Here is a 23,123-nt window from a genome sequence, read left to right on the forward strand (position 1 = left end):
CAAAGCAGACAGAGAGCCAATACAAACCGAACTCGCCAGACCCTGCGACCAGCCCCCACAATAATCTCAGCCCCGCAACTCATGCTGCAGCCGGTGCTGAACACGGGCACTTTTCTAGGGGCCAACTGACCATAGGAGTCACGAGCCTTCAAAAATATGCACGCCTTTTGATCGGCAATCTCATTCCTAGTGATATACATCAAGTAACTAATTTGAAATACAGATAACGATATGCACACCAGGATGTACACTGTAAAAATATTTGTAAGATAAAAAAATTCAAACGATGTAAAGATCCAGTAATACAGAGGTAGTGAAGTAAATTATTGACCATTTATAGACTAGAATCTTCCAAAGGCATTAAAAATTATGCTCCAACAGGATTTTTAATGTCATGGGAAACTATTCTTGATATACAGTTAGTGAAGAAAAGGAAGAATATAAAACTGTAGGCATAGGATTCCACCTTGGTTAAAATATATTCACATAGAAAAAAGCCTGGAAAGGGATGTTACAAAATGTCAACTGCGGTTTTCTCAGGGTAGAGTGGTTATAGGAGGTTTAACTTTGTTTCTTTGTATTCTTTCATTCCCATGTTTTTACACTGAACCTATCTATTTGGGTAATTAGAAAACAGTTTTAAGTTATGGGTTGCTGCTAGTGGTAGATGATTAATCAAGCCCAAGAGAAGAAATTTGCTAAGAGGTGCCAGAAGAGATGCTTCCACAAACCATCTATGAATTCAGTGGGCTGGTCACTTTGTTGACTTCGAGAGCCTGGGAGAGGACCTGGAAAATGTAGAAGGGTCGGTCCTATACCAGGCATTCTTGCAAACAGCACCTTGTGGCCAGGTGGGTTCCAGGTACAGAGGGCTACGTGGCTTTTGTGTGGCTAAGCATATCACCCCATCCCCTCCACATGGGCAAGCTCTTCCAGGCTTCTTATGAGAAGCCAGCATGGCTACTGTCCTGGGAGCTCATCTGGAATGGGACACACCCCAGAGGCTGTGGAACAGACTGAAGCAGAAGAACCCTCCACACCAGGAAGCAGAGGCTTTCTTCTTTATCTGTGAGTCATCTCAATCCCTCTAGGGCCAGAAAAGCTGGCCTAACTTTGAGGATCACTGGAAACCCTTATCAAGGGGCCTTCCCCGTTTCACCAGCATGTTTGAGACAAACATACCTCTCTTTGTTGCTTCAACTCTGCCCGTCTCTTCCGTTGTTTGCTATTGGTTTTACAGTGAATGAAGTGAGGCTTGCAGTAAAATTTGCCTGTAAAAAGAGGCACACACATACAGAAAAATTTTTCTCCTGTAAACTAGAGCTAAGTAGACAAAAGCCAAGTGCCTGCCACTGTCCAAGTCAAAAAATAGTAATGATGGAAATAGCCCAGGGTGGCTCAAACTTGGGAAACGGCTTCTGTCACCTTCCTTAAAGAAGTGGCACTGAGATGAGGTAGGAGGGCCCTTTGCTGCCTCAGAGACAAGCTCCAGCAATGGGGGGCTCCCAGGGATGTGGCTAAGACCTTCAAATCATTCCGGCTCCCGTAGGGTGGCATGCCCTCACCCAGAGAGGGCATGGGAGCTCTGAGCCCCTTCTCCCATACCACACCCCATGCCTCTTTTTCATCTGGCTGCTCCTCTGCATCCTTTATAATAAATAGGACAACATTTAAAAAAAATCCCCAAATCAAACTGAGCCAAGTTTCTTCATAAGACCAGTTGCCAGGCAGCAAAATAGACAGCTTCGAGTATGAACACCCTCAATCTTTCTTTGTGGAATACCTGGTGGGTGGGAAAGGCTGAGAGCAAATGGCAGCAGTGATGGGGAGGAAAAGACCCAGATGGGGCACACACTGGGAAACTGTCACTGCCCAGGACCACTGTGCGCCTTCCAGAAAAGCCTCCCTTGCTCACTGCTACACTGGTAATGATAGCAATAGTAAAAATTGTAACAGTAGGGGACACTTACATAGGAATTACTGTATGCCAGGCACGATGCTACAAGCTTCACATGAATTAACTCGTCAGTCATCACAACCACCCTGAGAGCTAAGGATTACCGTTAACCTCATTTTACAGATGAGGAAACTGGGAGACCAAGAGTGTAAGTAACAGGCCCAAGGTTCCATGGCTAGGAGGTGGTAGAGTCTGGAGCCAAACCCAGGCAGTTTAGTTTGAGGGTGTGTATTGAGCGCCATGCTATACTGCCTCTCGTTAGCGATGACAGAGCAAATGTCAAGTGCTGAAAATTAGAAAATAATCATTTGTTCCGATGAGCATGATTCCTCCATTGATGTCTTTGTTAGGCCACTTATCAGAGGGAATGTCATTATGATGATTATTTTAAAAACACATACTATGTAAGTAATATTAACATTGCATCATTTGGTGAACCTTACTGCATGCCAGGTGTGGTGCTGAGCATGCAACGGAGAGTATCAGGTTGGATTTTCTTGGCCATACAGGGACAATGGAGGGTGGTGAGGCTACATAAGAAGAGGTACATAGAGCCCTGGGCACACAGTAGGTGCCCACCAGGACCTGGTATGCCACACCACAGTGCTGATGCTACCCCTTCCCTGGGACCACAGGCAGCCTCCCCTTCTAGCAGGAGCTCCTAGTCTCCCTAAGCAGCTTTCCTGATGACATCTTACTTCCTTTTGGGCATGTGTTGGGTGTTCTAGAGCCACCAGAGGGACAGGAACCCAAGCCAACGACACACCTGAGGCCAAGGCCAGAGCCCAGTGCTGCCCTGGCCCCTGGGGTTACCTTCATCGCAGTCAAAGGTGTAGGCAGCCAGGCGCAAGGTGGTGGCACAGACGCTGCAGCGGAAACACTCCCGGTGGAAGAAGTGGCCCTCGGCGCTCAGCCGTTCCATCACGTACACACGCTTCTTACAGAAGTAACACGTGTCGCTGCCTCCCAGGTTAAGGGGAAATGACTTTCGCATAGATTCCTGGGGATCGGGAGAGAAGAGTGGGTGTATTAGGGCTTATCCTGAGCCTTCAAATGCCAGGCCAAGGCTTTTAGAAATTCCACACTGAATGCTGGGGACCTCGTGGGCTTCTGCTTCCTGCTCCTGCCACTGCAGCAAAGAGGGAGGGGTAGGAAGATACGCCCCCAACCCAGACCCCAACCCTGCAGGGGCTGCTGTTAACTGTACTCCCAGGCAGGCCAGAGACAACAAGGTGGGCCCGGGAGGGGCTCTCCCCGAGCTTGGCTGCTCTGGTTTTGGGGTGGGAGTGATCCTGGTCTGACAGAGTGGGCTTTACTCACAAACCTGTCCACCCCATGATATTCTTTCCAGGATCTGTCCTTGGGATTAAGTGTCACCTGGTTCTGGACAAAGGTCCTGAAACTGGCCCGCTGAGGGTATTTTAGGTGTCCTGTTCCCCTGCAGTGGCACAGGTTGGGTGGGGAAAGCTTGTGGCATCAAATCTGGTCAGTTATAGTCCTAATTGTGAGGTGGGAGGGCATGGGCCAGGGCAGCAGTACCTCTGGGCGATTCCAGGGCAATGTGCCAAAAGGAAACAGAAAGAATGGTCAACTAAAATTCCTGGTGATGGCAGCGAGCAGCCTAGTTTAGAGAAAGGGAGAATTCAAATCAAAGGGATATTTTCCCCATGACTTTTTTCTCAATCCAATGCACAGAGTCTGTTCAGGTTGGACACTAAACACTGAAAGTGAGGGCCATTCGACTATGCTCATGGCCTCACCTGGGCCTTTCTACCAGGCTGTTCTCCAAAGCCACAGACAGCAGGAATATCTCTATTTTCAAAAAGACCACAGGGGACCCGAGTGAGATCTGTCTTTAAGGAAATGCAGCCTCCCTCTAACTTCTGCCCTGATTCAGCTCATTCTCAGCCCCCTCTTGTTCCAAGAGAAGAAGAGCCTCGGGAGGGCCAGGGAATCCTCTTCACATCCCATGTGCCCGCCCTGAGATGCCACAGCCAGTGTCTGTGGGTGAAGGCTGGGGGTGCATGTCCTTACCAGGTCTGGAGAGGTGGCCTGGGCCTTAGGTCTGTGATCATTCATGTACAGATTGACCAGGACTTCAGCTGCAGCCCCTATTCCGCTGGACACTTTCCCTACCGTCAGCTAACCAAGAGCAGAGGCAGAGGAGACAGAGACAAAGGTAGAAGCCAGTTAGCACCCAGGAGGAAAACACAAGCAGGATGGATGGGGAGAGGGCTCCTCACCCACATGCAAATAGCACCCCATGACCCAGGAGAAGCAAAACCAGCCAGGAGCAGACTGCGGGGATTCTGGATGTGGAGAAAAGAAATAAAACCCTGTGGCTGCAAAAACACAAGTACTCTAGGATTCCACTTATATGTGGTACCTAAAGTAGTCAAAACTGTAGAGACAGGCAGTGGAACAGTGCTTGCTGTTGTTTAATGGGTACAGAGTTCCAGTTTTACAACAACTAAGAGTTCTGGAGTGGGAGGATGGTGAGGGTTGCACACGAAGGATGTATTTAATACCACTAAACTGTACCCTTAAAAAATGGTTAAGGCTGGCCGGGCGTGGTGGCTCATACCTGTAATCCCAGCACTTTGGGAGGCCGAGATGGGCGGATCACCTGAGGTCGGGAGTTCAAGACCAGCCTGACCAACATGCAGAAACCACATCTCTACTAAAAATACAAAATTAGCCAGGCATGGTGGCGCATGCCTATAATCCCAGCTACTTGGGAGGCTGAGGCAGGAGAATCACTTGAACCTGGGAGGCAGAGGTTGCGGTGAGCCAAGATCACACCATTGCATTCCAGCCTGAGCAACAAGAGTAAAACAGTGTCTCAAAAAAAAATAATAATAATAAAAAAATAAAAAAAGGTCAAGGTGGTAAATTTTGTGTCATGTATATTTTAACTCAATAGAAAAATTCGAGGAAAGAAAAGATTAAAAACCAAAAGCCTTTTAGTCCTGGGTGGGCCACGGGACTGTTACATCCACTGTGGGGTGCAAGGCCTTCTGAAGTTCCTGAGCCTCTCATTGCACAGATGTGTACATGAATCCCAGAGAAGGGAACGGTCTATCTGAGGCTGCTTAGCAAATAAATTCAAGATTCCAGACTGTACTCCGGTCTCCTGCCCCCCAGCCCTGGGCCATTCAGAGCTTCACTCAGCAGGGGCATGGGGTACACGTGGTACTCAGACCCAATCATTACCCAAAAGCCCCCAAAACCTGCGAGTTAGACAAGCCAAGCAAAGAAGAGAAGAAAACCAGGAACCAAGCCCCCTCAGACAGAAAGGTAGACTGCCAGACTGCAGCCACCCTCTTCCAGAGACCCCTTGTCCCCGGAGGGCTGCAGGCAGCTGCTCAGGGACCAGCAAGACCAGGGGAAGGGTATGGGCTCAGCTCCACCACAGGCCAGTGCTGAGACTTGGCATAAAGCACAGAACTTCTGAGCTCAGTTCCTCATTTAGTAAACTGGGGAGAGTTATACCTGTCTCCCGAGTTTGTGGAAAGGACTGAGCGAGAGAATGTGTGTCCTATTACCTGGCACTTAGCAGGCTCTGGGCCAGGACTACCTTGCATGATATTGTGATATCGTCGGAAATACATATTTGGACTCTGCCCCCTGGTTCCTGAGGCAGAGCTCCGAAGACCTTTGTACCTTTCTGAGTGACAGCAGCATCTGATGATGCAGAGATCCTAAATCCCCTGGGATTTCGTGGGTGATAGGAGCATCCTTTGCTGGAACGAGGTGACTCTTGAGCTCCTGGATAGCTTCAGGATGGGGCTGGTTGCCAGGGGAACCAACCCTGTGATTAAAGGGTTGGAACTTTCAGCCCCACACACTGACCTACAAGGGCAGAGAGGCTGAGGGTTGAGTTAATCACCAACAGCCAATGATGTAATCGATCATGCCCTTCATAATGAAGCCTCCATAGAAACCGAAAAGGTTAGGGTTTGGAGATTCTGGAGGGCGGACCATGCAGAGGCCCCTGAAGGGCAGTGCTCCAGAGAGGGTGTGGAGGTGCCCGCCCTTTCCCACATGCCCTGCCCTGTGCCTCTCCTCACCTGGCTGTTCCTCTGTATCCTTGATAAGATCCTGTATAATAAACCAGTAACTGTGTTTCCCTCCTCAGGTTTAACTAATTTGCAAGGATGGCTCGCAGAACTCAGGGAAAAGCTTTCCGTTTATAGATTTTGTTGGTGGGGAGAAACATTCCCACTCTATTTGGTGACCAGAGGTGAGTGGTGTGAGAGTGGAGAGAAGCAGTTTTGTTTTTTTCTTATACCTTGATTCCTCCCTCCCTTCCCTCCTCTGGATTCAACCTGCCTTAGCCTGCCTTGAAGCTCTCAGGTCCCTCCCAGCAGTACCACAAGAGCAGTATGTGGAATGGGCACACACTGGGCAGGTAGGACAGGATGGCGACTGCAGCAGGCTCCAGAGCCAGCGCCCGGCAAGGTCAGCTTGGAGACAGCGAGGCGGCAGCTCTGCCTGGGCCCTGGGGTGCAAGGCCCAGTGACAGGTTGTGGGTGCCTGTGCTCCTGAGGGCACCTACAAATGCCTGGACCCCCACCAAGGTGTCAAAGAGCTGGGGAAAGGGTGGAAGCTGACAGCCCAAAGAGCATGGCACAATTACACATACCACCTTCTGCAAACCCCAGCTTGCTCTCCCCTTCACCCCTCACCCCCAGCTCTGGAAGCCCGCTCTGGAAGCCCACCCTGGTATCGCTGCAGTCTCTTCTTGGGGGAGGTAAATACACATAGCATGAGATTCTAGAAACACTGCTCCTGATCCCAAGATCGTAGAGGGAGGGAAGCTCTAGGTCCTCCCCAGCTTCTGAACCCAGCCTCTGGGAGATGTGGCCAGAGAGAGCAGCAATGGAGGCTGCAAGGCCTCTGGGCAGGGGTTGATATCCATCACCACACCAAATAACAGTAACTTGTGTGTGAGTGAAATGATGACTTCCATCAAAACCCAAGACTGCCCTTGGGAGGCCACATCTAAACTGATAAGAGAAAGCCTCAAATTTAAAGCAGGGAGTCCAGGGAACTGCAAAGCAGATGACGGGCTCACCACAGCTCCCCATCTGCTACCCCATGGGTAGCAGTGCCCATCCTGAGGGCCTAAGGCTAACTCACTGGCTTCCAGCAAAAGCACAGGCACTAAATAGGGCTGAGCGGGGAAAAGGAGTGCCTGGCAAGCTAGTGCAAACAAAGCCCAGGAGCTCCTTGCTCCCTTTCTCATTAGGAAGCCCAACATTACAGCAACTTTGGAATGGTCACTCCAGACCACGTGTGCGGCTTTGGGGCCTGCAGAGGACATGGATGCAGGCTTGCTGGGGGTGTCTGATCCCTTGAACTTAGACAGATGGGACCTCATCAGAGTTTACCAAGCCTGCCACTTCTTGGGAGCAGCTGTCAGGCCTGGCTCCCCCTTCCACCCTGCCTCTACCCTGGCCCAACCTGGGAGGGATTAGGATTCTGCTTCCAAGTGTACTGTCTGCCATTTCCAGGAGGCCACAAATGCCGAGAAATTTAGCCCCTGCTTCCAAGAAAGGTTCAGGTGTATCAGCTCAGGACAATAAGCCATTGTTTGCCTGATGTTCCATCCCCTGCTGGGGCCCCCAGCTTGGCCCCTCAGATAGGGGCTATAGGATACAAAGGACTTCCTGGGCTTTGTGGGAGGAAAGGCAGGGAGGTCAGTTATACTCTCAGCACTGCCTGCCCAGCCCCCTGTGTGACTGCCTCCACTGGCCCAGCGTGTGAACTGGCTCCACAGTATTCTCCCAGAAAGGCACCACAGCGATGCCAAGATACCCATGCACAATTACTGCCTCCCCTGAGTAAGCAGAGACTATACTTTTTGGAGCTTTTAATACAAATCCCTAATGAGACCTTATTAACTACTTAGCTAATAAGCACTTTGTGCACTGAGCTTCTGAGCAACCCTGACTTGGGGAGGCATTACTGAAGCATGCAGAGGGCTGCGAGGTTGCTGGGAGGTGCTGCCAAAACTGAGCAGCTGCAGAGCTGCTCCATTGTCCTACAGCACAGGGCACAGTCTGGGTCATCTGCGCAGGGGATCCAGGATGAAGACCACACCTGGTCCCACCTTTCGTTAGGTCCAAAAGCTCCCTTTCTCCACGTGGCACCCACACATCCACCCCGAGAAGGTGACATTTTTTTTTTTTTTTTTAAAGTAAAATGGAAGCACCTTTAAGGAACTCAGTACTGGGTCTCCTACCTGCCCTTCCCAACCTGATGAAATGCATTCCAGAATCACCAAGAGGTAGACCAGCACTTCTTTGAGATGCCACAGGGAAATAAGGTGATGGAGAACTTGTCTCCTGGGATGAGGGGAGAGCTTTTGAAGCCCATCCCAAAGGCCAACGTGAAGGTGAATGTTGCCTTGGGCATCAAGGGTTATCTTCTATTCCCTGACAGCAGGACGGCCTTACCGGCTCTCAGAGTGAAGATATAACTAACTAGCTGGCTTCTGCTAGCTCATTGCTCCTCAAACTATCTGTGGCTAATGACAGGTTTTTTTCTTTTTAAATATTTAATCCATTATGGTCTGTTATTTCCAGATACAATGAAAATAAACTAGAAATATGATCACACACTTGAATGTGTGGCAATATCAAATGGTTCTACAAGTTTCCAACACTTACTCTCTCTCACTTGCTATAATCATGGGATTACAGCCCAGTCCCTGCCTGTGGCCCACACTTTGAGTAGCACTGCTTTAGTCAACTGGGGGAATCACCAGGTTCTCACAATCCTGAGAAATAAATGCTCAACTCATGGAGAAATCCCAGATAAGTCACCCTGGTGTGGACCTCAGGGTTAGAGCCAGTCCAGTGGTTCCTACCAAAGAGAAGCATGCATTGATGGCAAGACACCACACTCCTGGGGAGGCTGGTCAAGAGAAGAGCTTATAATTAGGCTGAGAACAATTCATCTAAATGCAAAGTTGGGCAATCTGATGATCTGGTCAGAGATGATCATGTTCCAGCCACTAGTTTTTTAAGAATTAGTAATTTCGAAGTCCCATGGGACTGCTTTTGCAACCCTTTAAATATTTCTCAATAGTCTTGTAATTTTCAAGAATTTAGGTGTTTTTCATTACCTTTTCCTCCCTTTTGAATTCTAATTATTTTTCAGCAAATTAATTCTAACATTTCAGGAGGGCAATCATCTCGCATTACACGAGGTTATTAACCTCACATACGCCATTTCCCTTCTGTGAGCCTCACCTTCCTCATCTGTAAAATGGAGAGACCCCCACCAACCTTGCAGGGCAGCGGAAAAGACTCCTGAAAGAACCTGGGCCATGCAGGAGGCACTCTGCAGATAGTGAGTCCAAAGCACGGCCATTGGGATAAATGCTTGAGGGAATGAATACCCCATTCTCTGTGATGTGCTTATTTCACATTGCATGCCTGTATTCAAACATCTCATGTACCCCATGCATATATACACCTACTACGTACCCACAAAAATTAAAACCAAGCACGGCCATTTGTGCAGCTTTGCATTTCCATGTTCTGGGACTTCTCTCTTGTCTTAAATCACTTTCCTCTGCACAAGAGTGGCATGGCCCACACAGGACGAGCTCCCTGCCTCCTCTCCCCAGAGCCAATCTAGATAGAAACACGGCGACGCAGCTGTTGTCACACGCACCCATGCCAGAGGCTGCAGACGATGGCTAGACCTCTACAAAGAGGCATTTTCCAAGTGATCCTGTGACCCCACGCAGAATATGATGGTCCCCACCTGGATATCAGAGCGTTCCTCACACTGCACCGAGCTGGCCCATCTCTCCCTCAGTTTGCACTCCCTAAGTGACCTGTCTTATTCACCTCGACATTCCTGACACAAGGCAGATACTGTGAATGCAGGAAAAAGCAGGCTCCGGGCCCTGTTTGTGTGAGAACAATGGAAACATTCCTCCCTGTGCCTGGAACTGAGCCAAGATTACCAGATGTCCCGGCTACACTTCTCTGCGGCCACACAGCCTGCCAGGAGCATCGAGCAAGCCCACGTGGGTAAGGCAGCGGTGAGCAGAATGTGCAGGGCCTCAGAACAGAGGGCTCACAGGAAGGGGAGTTTTGACAGGTAGGGCCAGAGGTGGTCGTCTGGATCCACTTGGGCAAGGACATCCTCACTGAGGAGTCCCTGTATGAGAAGACATCAGAGGACAGCCTGCTGGACCTGATTCCTTGGCCATATGCCCAGGGCTGGGGGTAGGAGGGCAGGCAAAGAACTGAAATCACTGTGTTCAAGGGTGTCTGGAAATTACAAGTTCAGAGCTGAGACGCAGGCAGGCCTTAGGGGCTGTGAGCTCCCAGTACAAGCACATGTCTGCCCACCTTCGTCCCCTGGTGCCAGGCACTGTACTGCTGCTGATCATATGCGCTTAACTCCAAGAGCCCTGCAGGTGGGTCTGATAATCCCCCTTTGCAGGTGAGGCAGCTGAAGTTCAGGGACGCTCTAACTCACCTGAGGATGCACTGTTCTCAAATGGCTGGGATGAAAATGGAACCCTGAAGGTGACTTCTTTTCCTTTAGAAAGAGAGGGATCAACATGCATTTTAGGTAAATAAGCTTTCTTTCCGAATTCTCTTCCACTGGGGAAAGAGAAGCTTTACAGGATACTTCAGGCATTTTGCATAGGTTACGACATTGCAGTATTCCAGTTACCCTCAAGAGTAGCTGCTGTCCTCTCCATTTTATAGGTTAAGAAACTAATGCTCAGAGAGGTTCACAAACTTGTCCAAGGCCACACAGTGAGTAATTGGTGCTCTGGACTCAAGTCTGATTTGAAACTCATATCCTTCTTCCACACCAGCACTCTGCAAATTAAAATCCCCCAAGCTAGGATGCACACAGGAGGCCTCCAAAAGGTTGCCTAGCTCTATTCCCAGGATAGAAGGAGGAACAGTGAGGTTGGAGGCAGCCTTGAGACCTGTCCCTGAGATTTATCCTCCTACCAGGTCAAACAAAGGCAGGTTGCCCCAGACAACACTTCCCAGCATTTCCCTGTTTCTCTCTACTATGCAAATCTCGAGAGTAAACCCTGCAAATCCAGTTTTAAAACAAACACCCCAAGGGTAGAGAAAGCTCCTTTTGCAATGCTCAGTGCTCTTCTGACCCTGGAGGACTGAGGGGCAATTCCCAGCCCAGTGAAGGCCCCCACCCCGCCCACTTGCCCAGCTGTGCAAACGCTCAGTGCCTTCTTGTTCCTGCAAGAGCTCAACAGCATGGCAAACAGCCAGCAGCCAATAGCCATTCCATGGGCCAGAGCAGCACAGTGGCCTCCCTTCTGGAAGAGCGAAAGTAACTAATGGCTGATAGGGAGCCGAGATCACAGAAGAGGGCTGGTTTGGTGGGATAGATAAGGAAATGGTGCTGGGGACATAAAACTGGGCATAGGTCTCACAGTCCACAGCCTGGAAAGACAGACTCTGCCAAGGATCTGAGCCCCCCGTGAGAGCCCTCACGACTCCCGGTGACCATTCAGGCCAAGAAACCCACAGCACCACTCTGAATTTTAAAGTGGAATATCAATCTTTGGTATTCCACTTTATTTGCCCGCTGAGAGGGCGGGCAAGTGGAGTCTGAAGGCAGAGCCCTGGCTCCCTGTCTTGGAGTCAGCAACTCACGTTTGCATCCCTATGAGTAACAATTGCTCCTCATAGTAAGTTTGGCTAAGTCTGTTCCCATGAGGAGATTATTATTCATGGATCCTCGGAATTGGTGTGGAAGACCATAGGGCAGGAATAGAGACATGCTGCCCGCCAGGAAGTTGCCAAGGACTAAGCATCAGTTTCGAAGTGCATTTTTCTTCCTCTTGCTCCCCTGTATTCAGGCAAACTCGGGTCAATTGAGCAAAAAGAGCAGCCCAAAATCTGTTTGGAAGAAGCATTAAGGCCCCAGGCTCTAGGAGAGAAACTCCCTGAGCTCCACCAGGATAGAATAAATCTGTTTATCACCAAGTCATCACCTACTTTAAGGAACAGCCAGTTCTCTCCCTAGAGAAGGTTGTGATTCTGCATGTGCAAAGCCCAGTGCTGAATCAATGGTGGGGCAGAGTTTGGGGAGTGAGGGAAGTCAAGGCAATGGGTGAGGCTGGCAATATCCTTTCTAAGACTGCTTGAAACTAGAAACTCACCACTCCATCCACAACTGCCTAGAACGGCCTCACAGTGTGACCTGCATGAACCTGCGAGTGTAGGTACTCAGAGAAACTGAGGCACAGAAAGGCTAAGTGACTTGCCCAAGAGTCCATTCTAAGAGGCCCTCCATCATTCCCAGCCATACTGTGAAAGAAACATCAGCCAATAATTAAGATGTTGGAAGCTGTCAAAATAGCCCAATTATGTCATCTAACGGCCAGCGCTGGCTTGGGAGATAGAATTTTTTAAAAGAACACAACTGGGGCAATTGTTCTACCACAACTGGGGAGAAGCAAGGAACAAAGCTGTAGAGGTGGGGACAGCAGATCTGGGGTTGGCCACCCCAAAGCCCTCCCTGTCCCTGAGTGTGAGGGTTTTACATGGACACAGCCTCTGGGCCTCTGACAAGGCCTCCATGCACGTGTGGCTTCTGCAGGACGTAAGAGAGCACTGGCCTGGGAGTCGGAATGCTGGGCTCCAGTCTCCTCCCTGAGCCTTTGCCTTCTTACCTGTGACTCTGCTCCTGCTCAGTTCTCACCATCACAGGAAGAGCTCTCCAGCCCCCACCCAACCACTCCATTTAAAATTGCCACCCTTCCCTCCCCAGCATTCCAGGTCCCCACCACCAGCTCTAATTTTTTCATAGGAAATATTGTCTTGCCCTCTAACACATTATATAATTTACTGATATATTGATGGTTGTAGGCTACTAGGGTGTAAGCCTCATTAGGACAGGGATTTAACTCTTATTCATCGATGCATATCCTGACAGCCTGAAATGCCTAACAATGGATTTTCATTCAATAAATATTTGTTTACTGAGGGTGGTGATTCATATCTATAGTCCCAGCTACTCAGGGGTGGAAGGCTGAGGCAGGAGGATCACTTGAGTCCCAAAGTTTGAGGATGCAGTGAGCTATGATCACACCACTGCACTCTGGCCTGGGTGACAGAGAGAGACCCTGTCTCCAAAAAAACAAAAAAATTAAATTTGTTGAATGAATGAATGTTCACACATTGGCTTTCAGAGTGACATTGGTGGAGAAAGCTCCTTTTGCAATGCTCAGTGCTCTTCTGACCCAGGAGGACTGAAGGGTAGCTCCCAGCCCAGTGAAGGGCCCCCCTGCCCAGCTGTGCAAAGGCTCAGTGCCTTCTTCTTCTTGCAAGAGCTCACAGCATGGCAAATGGCCAGCAGCCATGCCACAGACCAGATCAGCAGTGGCCTCCCTTCTGGAGGAGCAAAATTAACTAATGGCTTATAGGGAGCCGAGTCCTCAGGGGAGGGCTGCCTGAAGAGCCAGAGACAGCGGCAGGCAGGGCCTCAGCGGGTGTGATGATGATGTGATGGGGACATGCTTAGTGGCTGACAGCATCTCTGTCTTACCCAGCAGCTTTGCATGTTCCCAGCAGGCTGCCCCCTGCCCTCTCTTAGAAGGATCTAATGCCTGGTGGAAACCAAGTCAGAGTATTTGGGAGGTGTAGGAGCTTTTCTTGCAGCAGTTTTGGCCCCAACAGTGACCACACCAGACTTTCCTGCGGATGAGAGAAAGGCAGGAACAAGAGAAGGCCTTGCCTGGCTCTACCCTGAAGGGCCCAGTCAGCTGGAGGGGGCTGGGCCAGAGAGAAGCAAGGTGTGGGCCTGGCTGACCAACTAGGGGCACAAGCCACTGCCTGGTCTGTGCCCAGGTGCCTTCTCCCCTCCCACCATCCTGCCAAGAGTGCCATGACCTTTTCCCATAGTAGGGAATATACCCTGGGGAAGGCCCCTTTCCCTAACTGGGCAAAAAGCCTACCCTGCAACTTTGCTGATGGTGATGACAAAAATGCCTGTCTCCACCCATGTTGCTCACTGTAACATGAGCCCAGAACCAATCTTACTGAGGAAGAGGAGGCCCAGATAGGTCAGGAGACTTAAGGTCAAACAGCTGGCCTGTGGCTGACCTGGAGCATGTGGCTGGGGATCTTGATATGCTGACCATGGCTATTTCCAGTGGCATTGAAGATCATGTTAGCGTTTCTCTGTGCTACCTGCTGCTGCCCTTTCTGGGTGCTTTCCATTCACACTGGGGGCCTCAGATGGGATGGGGCTGGTAAGATCCCTTGCTCCTTTCTTAGGGACTCTACCTACACCGTTCTCCTCAAAGAGGTGGAGGCCAACAGGGGTGGGACCCCCAATTACACACCAAGAGGCAGCTTCTAATTTTTGACTAATGCAATAGCATGGAGCTGGTTTGTGCTTCAGTCTAACAGCACAGAAACAGACCAGCACTCCTTCTGGCAGCGGCACATGCAGCATGACACACAGAGCCTTGGTGGGAGCCAGACACACTGGCTGTGAACAGAGAAGCACAGCTGGCGGGTGGAGTGGGGGAGACTCCAAACCTACTCCATGAGCGACAGCTCACGAGGTAGGCTTCACGCCCATTTCTAGATTCATTCATTCCAGAGGCCCACCTTCCCAGAAGACAGACCCTCTCCCACCCCAGCCTGGTATTGTTCTCAGCACAGGAGGTAACAGGACAAGTGAAAAACACGAAAAGCACCCCAAAACCCAGTCTTAATCATTGTTTGTGAGTGCATTTCATTAACTACTTAATCAAAGTTAGCTCCCCACTCTTCTCATCCTCCATGCTGATCTCTGCACTACTATCTGAGCTGTACTTCTAGAACACAGAGTAGATCCTGCAGTGGCTTCCTATAACCCAGAGGATAAAATGAAATTCCTTTACAGAGTGGGCTCACTTCCACTCTCCATGCCCCCATAAATACTTTTATCCCCAAGTTCAAGTCACACCAGACATTCCATCTTTCCATGTCACGTAAGCCATGCCTGCCTGCCTTTGCACAGGCTAGCCCCTCTCCAAAACACCCTTGCCCTAAACTTCTCTCTAGCAAAATCCCCCCACGGAACCTTCAACACTCACTCAGTTCCCATATTACCTTCTCTGCATTACCTCCCAGTCTTCTCCCCTCTCCATTCCTACAATCTTGCCCTTTAAACCTCTTATAGAATGAATGGTGTTACGTTAAGTTTATCATGTGAAATTGCCATCTTATTAGGACAAAACAGGCAAATAGCAGTATGTGATGTGATATTTCATATTACAAAAATGTCACTTATTTCTATGCTAATGTGCTATTTCCCATATCAACTGTAGTAAGGGAACTGCACCGCCTTCTCTGTTTTCTCAGCACCTGGCACGAAGGGTGGCATATGGTGGGCCCTGATTAATGCTTGCTGAATGAATGAGCCCTGTCTGGCAAGCTTTTGTACACTGCCTGTTCTGCCGTGTTGTGTGCTCTAACACAGAAACAAAATCGAATCCAGCACTGGTGTAAAATATCTTACAAATTTTTATTCCAGCCAAGCCAGGCTCAAGATGTTTGTCTGTGCAGGTCAAGTGGAGCATGAGAACATCTGGGAACATGCAGGGAATGGGGAAAGCAAATTGTTCAGGACAACTACCTTTCTGGCAGGAGAAGGAGAGTCAACAGTTGATGGAGAGGAAGAAGCAGCTGGATCAGGAGACGGAAGGCAAGAGGGAGGAGACGGAGGATGAGTATGAGACAGGCCTTTAGAGAGTAGTTTATTCTGCACAGAACAGAAATAGAAGAAACAAGGATTATCCCAGGAGTCACACATGGTGATACCTGCCTCGATCATGCAGTCCCACGCCTGTGCACTCAAGAGGGCAAAGAAAGGAGACCCATGTCTCAGGACAACACAGAAACCCCTGTCTTTGGAGCCAGAAAGGATTATCTAGCTCCTGGTTACACTGCATTCTGCTGCAACTATTCCAGTTCCCTTGTCACACCAAAATAGCTCATGCAGATTCAATTCGTTCCTGCCTACATCTGCCTCAGACACCAATGCCAATTACCAAAGCCCTCACCCTGGAGCTTGGTATGAAGTAGCAGCTGCGAGCTTAGGAGAGAAGAACCCTGGGCTGCTTTAGGGCAGGTGGCCACAGCAGGGGCCTCTATAGCTGCAGCAGGCAACTGTGCTAGCCTCCTGGCAGTCATGTGGAATCCTAAAAATGAACAAAGTGTAAAGCATCCTTCCCATGCCAACGACTCCACCAAGTAGCAGAAGAGGAGACTAAGTGAAAACAGTGGAGAGGCAAGTTCTAGGGACAGGCGTGCTGTGAGGGAGGGAGGACTTTACACATACACCCACCTGTAGGATCTCATTATCAACCCTTTCATTTCCTCTTGAGCACACGCTCTTCTTTTCAGCAAATTTCCAAATAAGTACCTGGCTTGGAGGAGGCTGTACTTCCTAATTCTAAGGCAAAGCCATTCTTGTTGACTTGACTTTATCCCATGGAGAAGCAGAGCCCCAGTTACAGCATGTGGTTGGCCCCATCATTCAGTATCTTCCTGATCAGGGCCACAGGGAGATTTCTCTCTCACTCAAAAACATCACAAGCAACTGGGTAAAGGCACTGTGATTCTGCAACTGATGACTGTTTCTGCTTTGTGTTGACCCTTAGGAAGCTCAGAGCCTGCTTGGAAAATATCTAGGGTCTACTGGCTTGTGCTTCTTACAGTAATGCCTTTCTTGATCTGTGTTTACTTTCCTGTCTTAGTTTTTCCTTTCTCATGATGTATTTACTTATTTTGAATCTTTGCCTTTGGGTCTTTTTTAGATGCCAGCTTGTATTACTTAGTGGCTTGAAAAATAAAGAGCTCCTCATGCTATAAAAGGAGGAAGGAGGAGAAAATTGAGCTCAGAGCCTGATTCAGGGTCACCTGGCTGGATGTCCAACATCAGGTTCCTGGGGGCTCTGAAAGCCCCATGTTTACCTGCGGGAAATCCTCGTGTCCAAACATGGAGGCAAGGTGAGCCGCCTTCTCCTTAATGTTCTTTGTGTGAAATTCCCTGTTGGCCAAGTTCTGAGCCCTCTTCTGCAGTGAAGGTGAGAAAGGAGAAAGAAAAGAGAGATAGTGACAGAGACTGAGACAGTTGCTTCCAAGAAGTGGGTGACGGAGGCAGCTGGGGGCCTTGCCTGCTCACCACACACAGCAGGATGAGAGACAGGGGGTGGGCAGAGGGAGGAGGAACCCACCTGGGTAGGAGGAGGGAGGGGAAGAAAGGAAGTCACCCAGACACGGACAGAGACAGGGCAAAAAGTGAGTCTTTCACCTGGAGAATCTTTTCCTCCACTTGTTGCAGCCGCCACAGCACCCCGGAAAGAGCCTGTGCCCTCGGGCGGGTAGAAGGCAGGGTAGCGAAATTTTCTGTCCCACCCAGCTGTAGGTCAGACTTGGCTCTGGCTCTCCAGGGCCTGCTCAGGCACTCGCTGCCAGCAGACACTTGCTTGAGCTCTCTGAGCACGTGCCCCGTCACGACCACAGAGGGGAACTGGGAAAGAGGGAAAATTAAGCTTCCTTCCCTACTGAGGCCCTTTCATACACCCTCACCATGAGGGATCCCGCATGAAGACCAGAGACAAAGGGTGCACCAGGTGCAAGTCTAAGTAAGATTCCAAACTAGCCCCAGGTGTTGACTCTCCACCACCTGCATCAAAATTGCCTGGCCTCCTCATTCACAATACATGGTCTGGGGCCTCACCCCCAACCCCCTGAATCAAAACCTCTACAATGCTGGTTCTCAATCCTAGCTGCACACTGACATTTAGGGTACTTAAAAAAAAACACCCAAGTCTGGGGCCAACCCCCAGAGATTTCGATTGGATTGTTCTGGACTGGGCATGAGACACTGGTAGTCTTTTAAAAGCTCCCCAGGTGAGGCAGACAGACATAAAATTGCTGTATTGTATTCACACCGACCTTACTCAACCTCCACCACCTGGGAGCAACACATAAATCCTAATGCTGACCAGACAACTTTGTGGCTTATGGTCAATAATAGTGATTTGGTTCAGATTCCAAATCCAGGAGCACTACCTGCCATAAGCCACACTCTGTGACTGCCAGCTGCCTTCCCACCCACTATGCAGGTCCTCAGCTACTCTGGCACCGGGAAGGCCTTCACCACATCCCAGCCTTACCCCTTCAATGGGTCCAGCCAAGTGGCCACCTGGGCCCATTCCAACATCACTTTTTCATTGATATGGAAATCAGCCTATTTGAATGATCTGCAGATAATGCTTAGTGTCATAGGGCATCATACAAAATACCCTGTATTCTTCCCTAGCAGCATCATCGAGAGCATGGATTTGGTCAATTGATACCTCTGATTGGCTAAGGGATCAATAAAATGTATTTTGTGATGTTGCATACTTGGTTATTCTTACCTATAAGTGTAGTGACATCAAGGTGAGTCCAGAAAATCTACAATCACCCCTACTTGGGGTGTGGGAAGAGCCACTGACCCCACCCCTCTGGATCAAAGTCCCCTCTGGCTTCGGCAAAACAGCATCCACTGGAAGGAGCCCTACCTGCCTTTTCAGAGGAGGTGATGGGCTGGGTGTGGCCTCCTCCAGCTTGGGGCAGCAAGAGTGAACAGGAGGGCCAGAGGAAGAGCACAGGACGGGCTTACCTATCCCTGAGACACGGCGTTCCTGGGAGCAGAAAGGTGAGTCCAAAAAAGCAGCCACAGGAGACATGAAGGAAAAGGTGAGTCAGATTGAGAGGCTCAGAGAGGGGAGAAAAGAGGAGTGAGGAGACGAAGTTTGCAAGCGCAGAGGAAGCACTGGGCTGAGCTCCTGCAAGCTGGGCCCAGCTGGGAAACTTGAGCCCTGGCTCCCTGTCCATGTGAACAGCAAGTCCTGGAGTCCCCTTTCTCATGGACAATGTGTGAATCCCAGGGTGGCTTTGCTTTTGGCTCAGACACAGGGCCTTAAGCAGGCACTGCCAGAGCCCATGCCAGGCCAGGGTGCTGGCCCAGGAGTCCACCTGGAAACAGAAAATCTTCCTGCCCACTCAAGGACAGGGATGCTCCAGTGCTTCTGATGGAGTTGAGCCCTCATCAGCACTTGGGGACTGTGAGGGGCCAAGCCTCCAGAATGGGCAATCAAGAAAATTTGTGGAGAGTTACAAGTCTCAAGGAAATGGCCCCCTTATAATAAAATCCCTTCACTTCCTGGAGAAGGTCAGTTCTCCCAGGAGGGACATAGTCCACATCAAGACTAAGGAGACATCTATGGTTGCCTCTAAAGCTAATTAACTATGAGTCTGTCCTCCCAAAAGGAGTCTCATTCTGTCATGTGACAGGTGTTCGCCATAGAAAAACCAAACCTCTTTTCCCAAGCTTCTGTAATGTGACAACAGCACCCTAAAGGAAGTTCAGGGGAGCAAATGGAACCACAAGGCACAGACCTCGGAGCCGGAGTCAGGAGGAAGCCTAGAGCCTGATGCAGCATTCTGCCTCCTCCAGCCTCACACTAACCCCCATCAGACAAAACAGCCCCACCAGGCTGACCCTGGTGCAGGGAGAGAGGGGAGTGCCAGGAAACACCCGGGAGGTTGGCCTTCAATACTGTGAGCTCGGACTCAGTTCCTCTGGTTTGGATGGATCTTCTCACTGTGGACTTTGTACTTTCCCAGCCAGCCAGCCTGCCTCTCAAAGCTCCTTCAAACTATCATCTCAAAATTGGCTGCAAACCAAGTCATGGTTGGAAAGCAAAACCAAATTAGGGAATGGATTTGTTTAATGCAGAACCACCACCAGCAAACTAGGCCCATGGGCCATATCTGGCCTGCTTCTGTTTTTTGTAAATAAAGTTTTATTGGAACCCGGCCAGGCTCGTTTGTTTAGGTATTGTCTACTGCTGCTTTCATACTACAATGGCAGAGTTGTAACAGAGACAGTATGGCTTCCAAAGCACTAAAAAACTGCTATCTGGCCTCTTATAGAAAAGTCTGTTGACTCCTGATCTAGAAGGAGCTCAAGTCTCCATGGAGATAGACCTGGCTGGCATATCTGAAGTCTATCAGCAGCCAGAACATTCCCGCTGAAAAGTCACCAGGAAGTTAGGTCCAGTGAGTATTTGACATGACTCACCTGCTTCATGAGTGAGGGGTTCCGAGTGCTCTCCTCAAACTTGGCCAGCAGCTGATTCGCCATGGACTTGACTTTGTTCTGATTTCCACCTTCCTTACTGCTCCCACACTCTTGATTGGTGCCCAAGCTACGGCTGGAAAAGTTTGAAGGCTGCAAAAGTTGAAACGGGACACTGATGGTTGGATCCTGGAATCCAGATATCAGAAAGCAGACTTGGGGACTCAGGACGTGGGACTAGTTTCCTGTAGAAGGGCTCCCTCCATGGTCTGAGGAAGGGAGGCAGAGGCAGCAGGGCCACCCCACAGAGGCACTGCTCGCAGGAGGGATGCGTCTTTCCAAAGGATGGGCACAGCTAGGCTTGGGAGCCAGGCGGTTGGGGTTTGAATCCCGACTCTCATTTCTTAGCCCTGTGATGTTGGCGATTTACTTTACTTCTCTGACATTTTTTCATGTATAAAATGAGAACAGTAATCTACTTCACATGATTACTGCAAAAACCAAATATAATCATGAAGTGTTGAACAAAATGGTTTTCAAAAATACATCATCTGGCTGAGAAGAGAAGAGCAGGGGTGGGGGGCCAATGAAGGAAGCACGGGTGGGGGTCACTCAGGCAAGGCCTGGGCTCTGGAGAACTTTCTCCTCTTTCCTCTGTACCCACCCCCAGCTTTAACCAGCCCTGCTCTATTTTTGCTATCTTTTTAAAGAAAACTTTTAATTTAGAAACAATTTTAGATTCACACAAAAGTTGCAAAGATAGCACAGACTGTCCCTGCATACCCTTCACCCAGCTGCCCGCAGTGTTAAATCTGGAATAATTGCTCCTGTCATCAAGATTGAGAAATTAACACTGGCACAATACTATCAACTAAATTATACACTTTATTCGGATTGCATCAGTTTTTCCACTAATATCTTTTTTCGGTCCCAGGATTCAATCCAGGATCCCACACTGCATTTCATCACCCTGTCTCCTTGGTTTCCTACAAACTGTAACAGTTTCTGTTACAGAATGACACTTTTTGAAGGGTACGGAGCAGCTGTTTTATAGAGAGCCCCTCAGTCTGGGTTGGTCTGATGTTCTGTCATGATTAGACTTTGGGGAAGGACACCACCGAGGTGAAATGCTCTTCTCATTCCAGTACAGCGGGCTGCATGATATCAACGTGACTTATAAGTGGTGATGTAGACCTCGATCATTCGGTTATGCTATTTTATAAAACGGAGTTCCATATAAGATTTCCCTAGCTCATCTGCTAACAGTAAGAAATTGAAAATGACCAGTGTTTACTAAGAACGTCTGTTCCCCCTTACTGTGGGATCTCCTCCCACAGGCCTCAGGAGTATAAATGGTGCTGCCACAGCAAGTGGGCAGTAAGTTTTCCCAAGGACACCGGGAATGTCCCTCACAGGAAGAGACATTCTCACGACAACAAAGATGTGTTCATTTAGAAGAAATTCACTAGAAAAGGCAAGTTATAGTTAATTTTTTTAAAAAAGATCCCTAGGTGTGGCAGCCCCATGCGGAACCTTGTATGTAGAGCCACTCTGTTGGACAAACACAAACCGAAGAGGCACACCCTCCTTCAAAGTGAAATGTAACTGTGCACAACAGCACAGGCTTGAGTGAGAAGAGGCTTTGCTTACTTGGGTGATCACTATTTGTACAAGACCAAAGTTAGCCAGGACAGTGGGCCATATAGGCCAGCACTTTCAGACAATAACGGGCCCACGAATCACCAGGAATTCAATCCTCAGAAGCAGATTTGCTTTCTGTAGGTCTGGGGTGGGCCCTGAAAGCCTGTACTTCTAACAAGCACCCAGCTGCTGCTGCTGCTGCTGGATCGTGGATTACATTTTGAGTAGCAAGAATTTAGAAAGAATATCGCTTTGTTAAAACCGACTTTAAGCAAAACCATTGCCCCAGGAGACTGTCCAGGGCATCTCAGAAAGGGTACACACAAACCAGATTCCTTCCCACTCCAACTCCTGGGTTGTCAATAACAGAAACAACACTCACATACCCTTAAATAAGCCATGGGTGAAAGGTAGGAAAAGACTTCTGCCTGAGACAAAGTGTACCCAAGGGAAGCTTCTTGGGAATAGGCAGGAGCAAATCCCAGGCCCTGAAGCTAGAGAGCTGACACCTGTAATCTGGGAAATGGAACATGTCTGTAGCCTTGTGCAGCCTCTGCTTCCTCTCTGTGCTCTCTATTTGCTGGCTTCTTGCTTACACCACAGCCAAGAGGTGGAGAAGAAACAGTGCTTCTTGAAGCGCACCTTCAAGAAGCTCTAGGAAAATGTTCAACCCAGGGTGTTTTGAACTCATTGGGTAGAATGGGTTTGTTCATATTTTAAGATGTGAACTGAACTTGTTTTTCTTTGTCAGTGCTTCCCTTTGACCATCACAGATAATGGGTTGAATGGCTGGCTGCTGCTTTCCCCAGGGTGAACCTCATGACTCTTATTTATTATAAAGCTCACTGTTGTGAGATGCAGCAAGTCAGACACGAACAACCATGTCATACAACTATACAGCAATAAAAACTCTTCGACCATAAACAGTAGAAAAAGTCCCTTCTACCCCCTATCAATCAGATATCAATCATACAGACCGTCCCTCATGCCTCTAAGTCATCATTTTGAGGTCAGCCAGTAGGCTGGCGAAAGCTGGCATCCCACACTTCGCTGACAATATGCATGCTTGTGGAGTTGGAATGGCTTTTTTTGAATGACATGTATATCTCAGGTCTCTTTTAAAAGCTGCCCAGGGAAGCAGGAACTGACACTCTTTCCCCTTGATCAATTTTTCAGAAGCAGGCGAGAGATTCAGGCTCTCCTTTGACAAAGTAACCTGTAATTTTCTTCTTTCACCAGAAGGTGGCACTTGTGGGCCCCAGGACATATGCCTTAAAGGCTAAAAGCAAAGGAAACACAAAGAGATACAAACGATGATTGGGTGAAAAGTGGGAGTGCTGATACCTCTTTACTATTTACTATTAACAGTGGTTGTATA

At 49.2% G+C, this 23,123-nt stretch overlaps 1 protein-coding gene across 15 annotated transcripts in view; it reads right to left on the reverse strand.

The window, feature by feature from the left end:
* MICAL2 (microtubule associated monooxygenase, calponin and LIM domain containing 2) overlaps positions 1-23,123 on the reverse strand; it is a 249,417-nt gene that overhangs the window by 94,629 nt on the left and 131,665 nt on the right. For 5 of the 15 annotated variants that reach the window (XM_058446988.1, XM_058446989.1, XM_032166591.2 and 2 more), the window contains 9 exons: positions 20,108-20,257; positions 18,543-18,665; positions 17,285-17,503; positions 16,945-17,046; positions 15,605-15,730; positions 10,463-10,525; positions 3,992-4,099; positions 2,771-2,957; positions 1,183-1,271 (listed from right to left, as the gene is read on the reverse strand). In XM_058446988.1, coding sequence (XP_058302971.1) covers positions 1,183-1,271; positions 2,771-2,957; positions 3,992-4,099; positions 10,463-10,525; positions 15,605-15,730; positions 16,945-17,046; positions 17,285-17,503; positions 18,543-18,665; positions 20,108-20,257 — 1,167 coding nt within the window. The remainder of the gene's footprint in view (positions 1-1,182; positions 1,272-2,770; positions 2,958-3,991; positions 4,100-10,462; positions 10,526-15,604; positions 15,731-16,944; positions 17,047-17,284; positions 17,504-18,542; positions 18,666-20,107; positions 20,258-23,123) is intronic. The other 10 variants (XM_032166594.2, XM_032166593.2, XM_032166592.2 and 7 more) reach the window with 5 other exon arrangements.

This window comes from Hylobates moloch, unplaced genomic scaffold (assembly GCF_009828535.3).
Source record: "Hylobates moloch isolate HMO894 unplaced genomic scaffold, HMol_V3 SCAFFOLD_11, whole genome shotgun sequence".
Taxonomy (NCBI): domain Eukaryota; kingdom Metazoa; phylum Chordata; class Mammalia; order Primates; family Hylobatidae; genus Hylobates; species Hylobates moloch.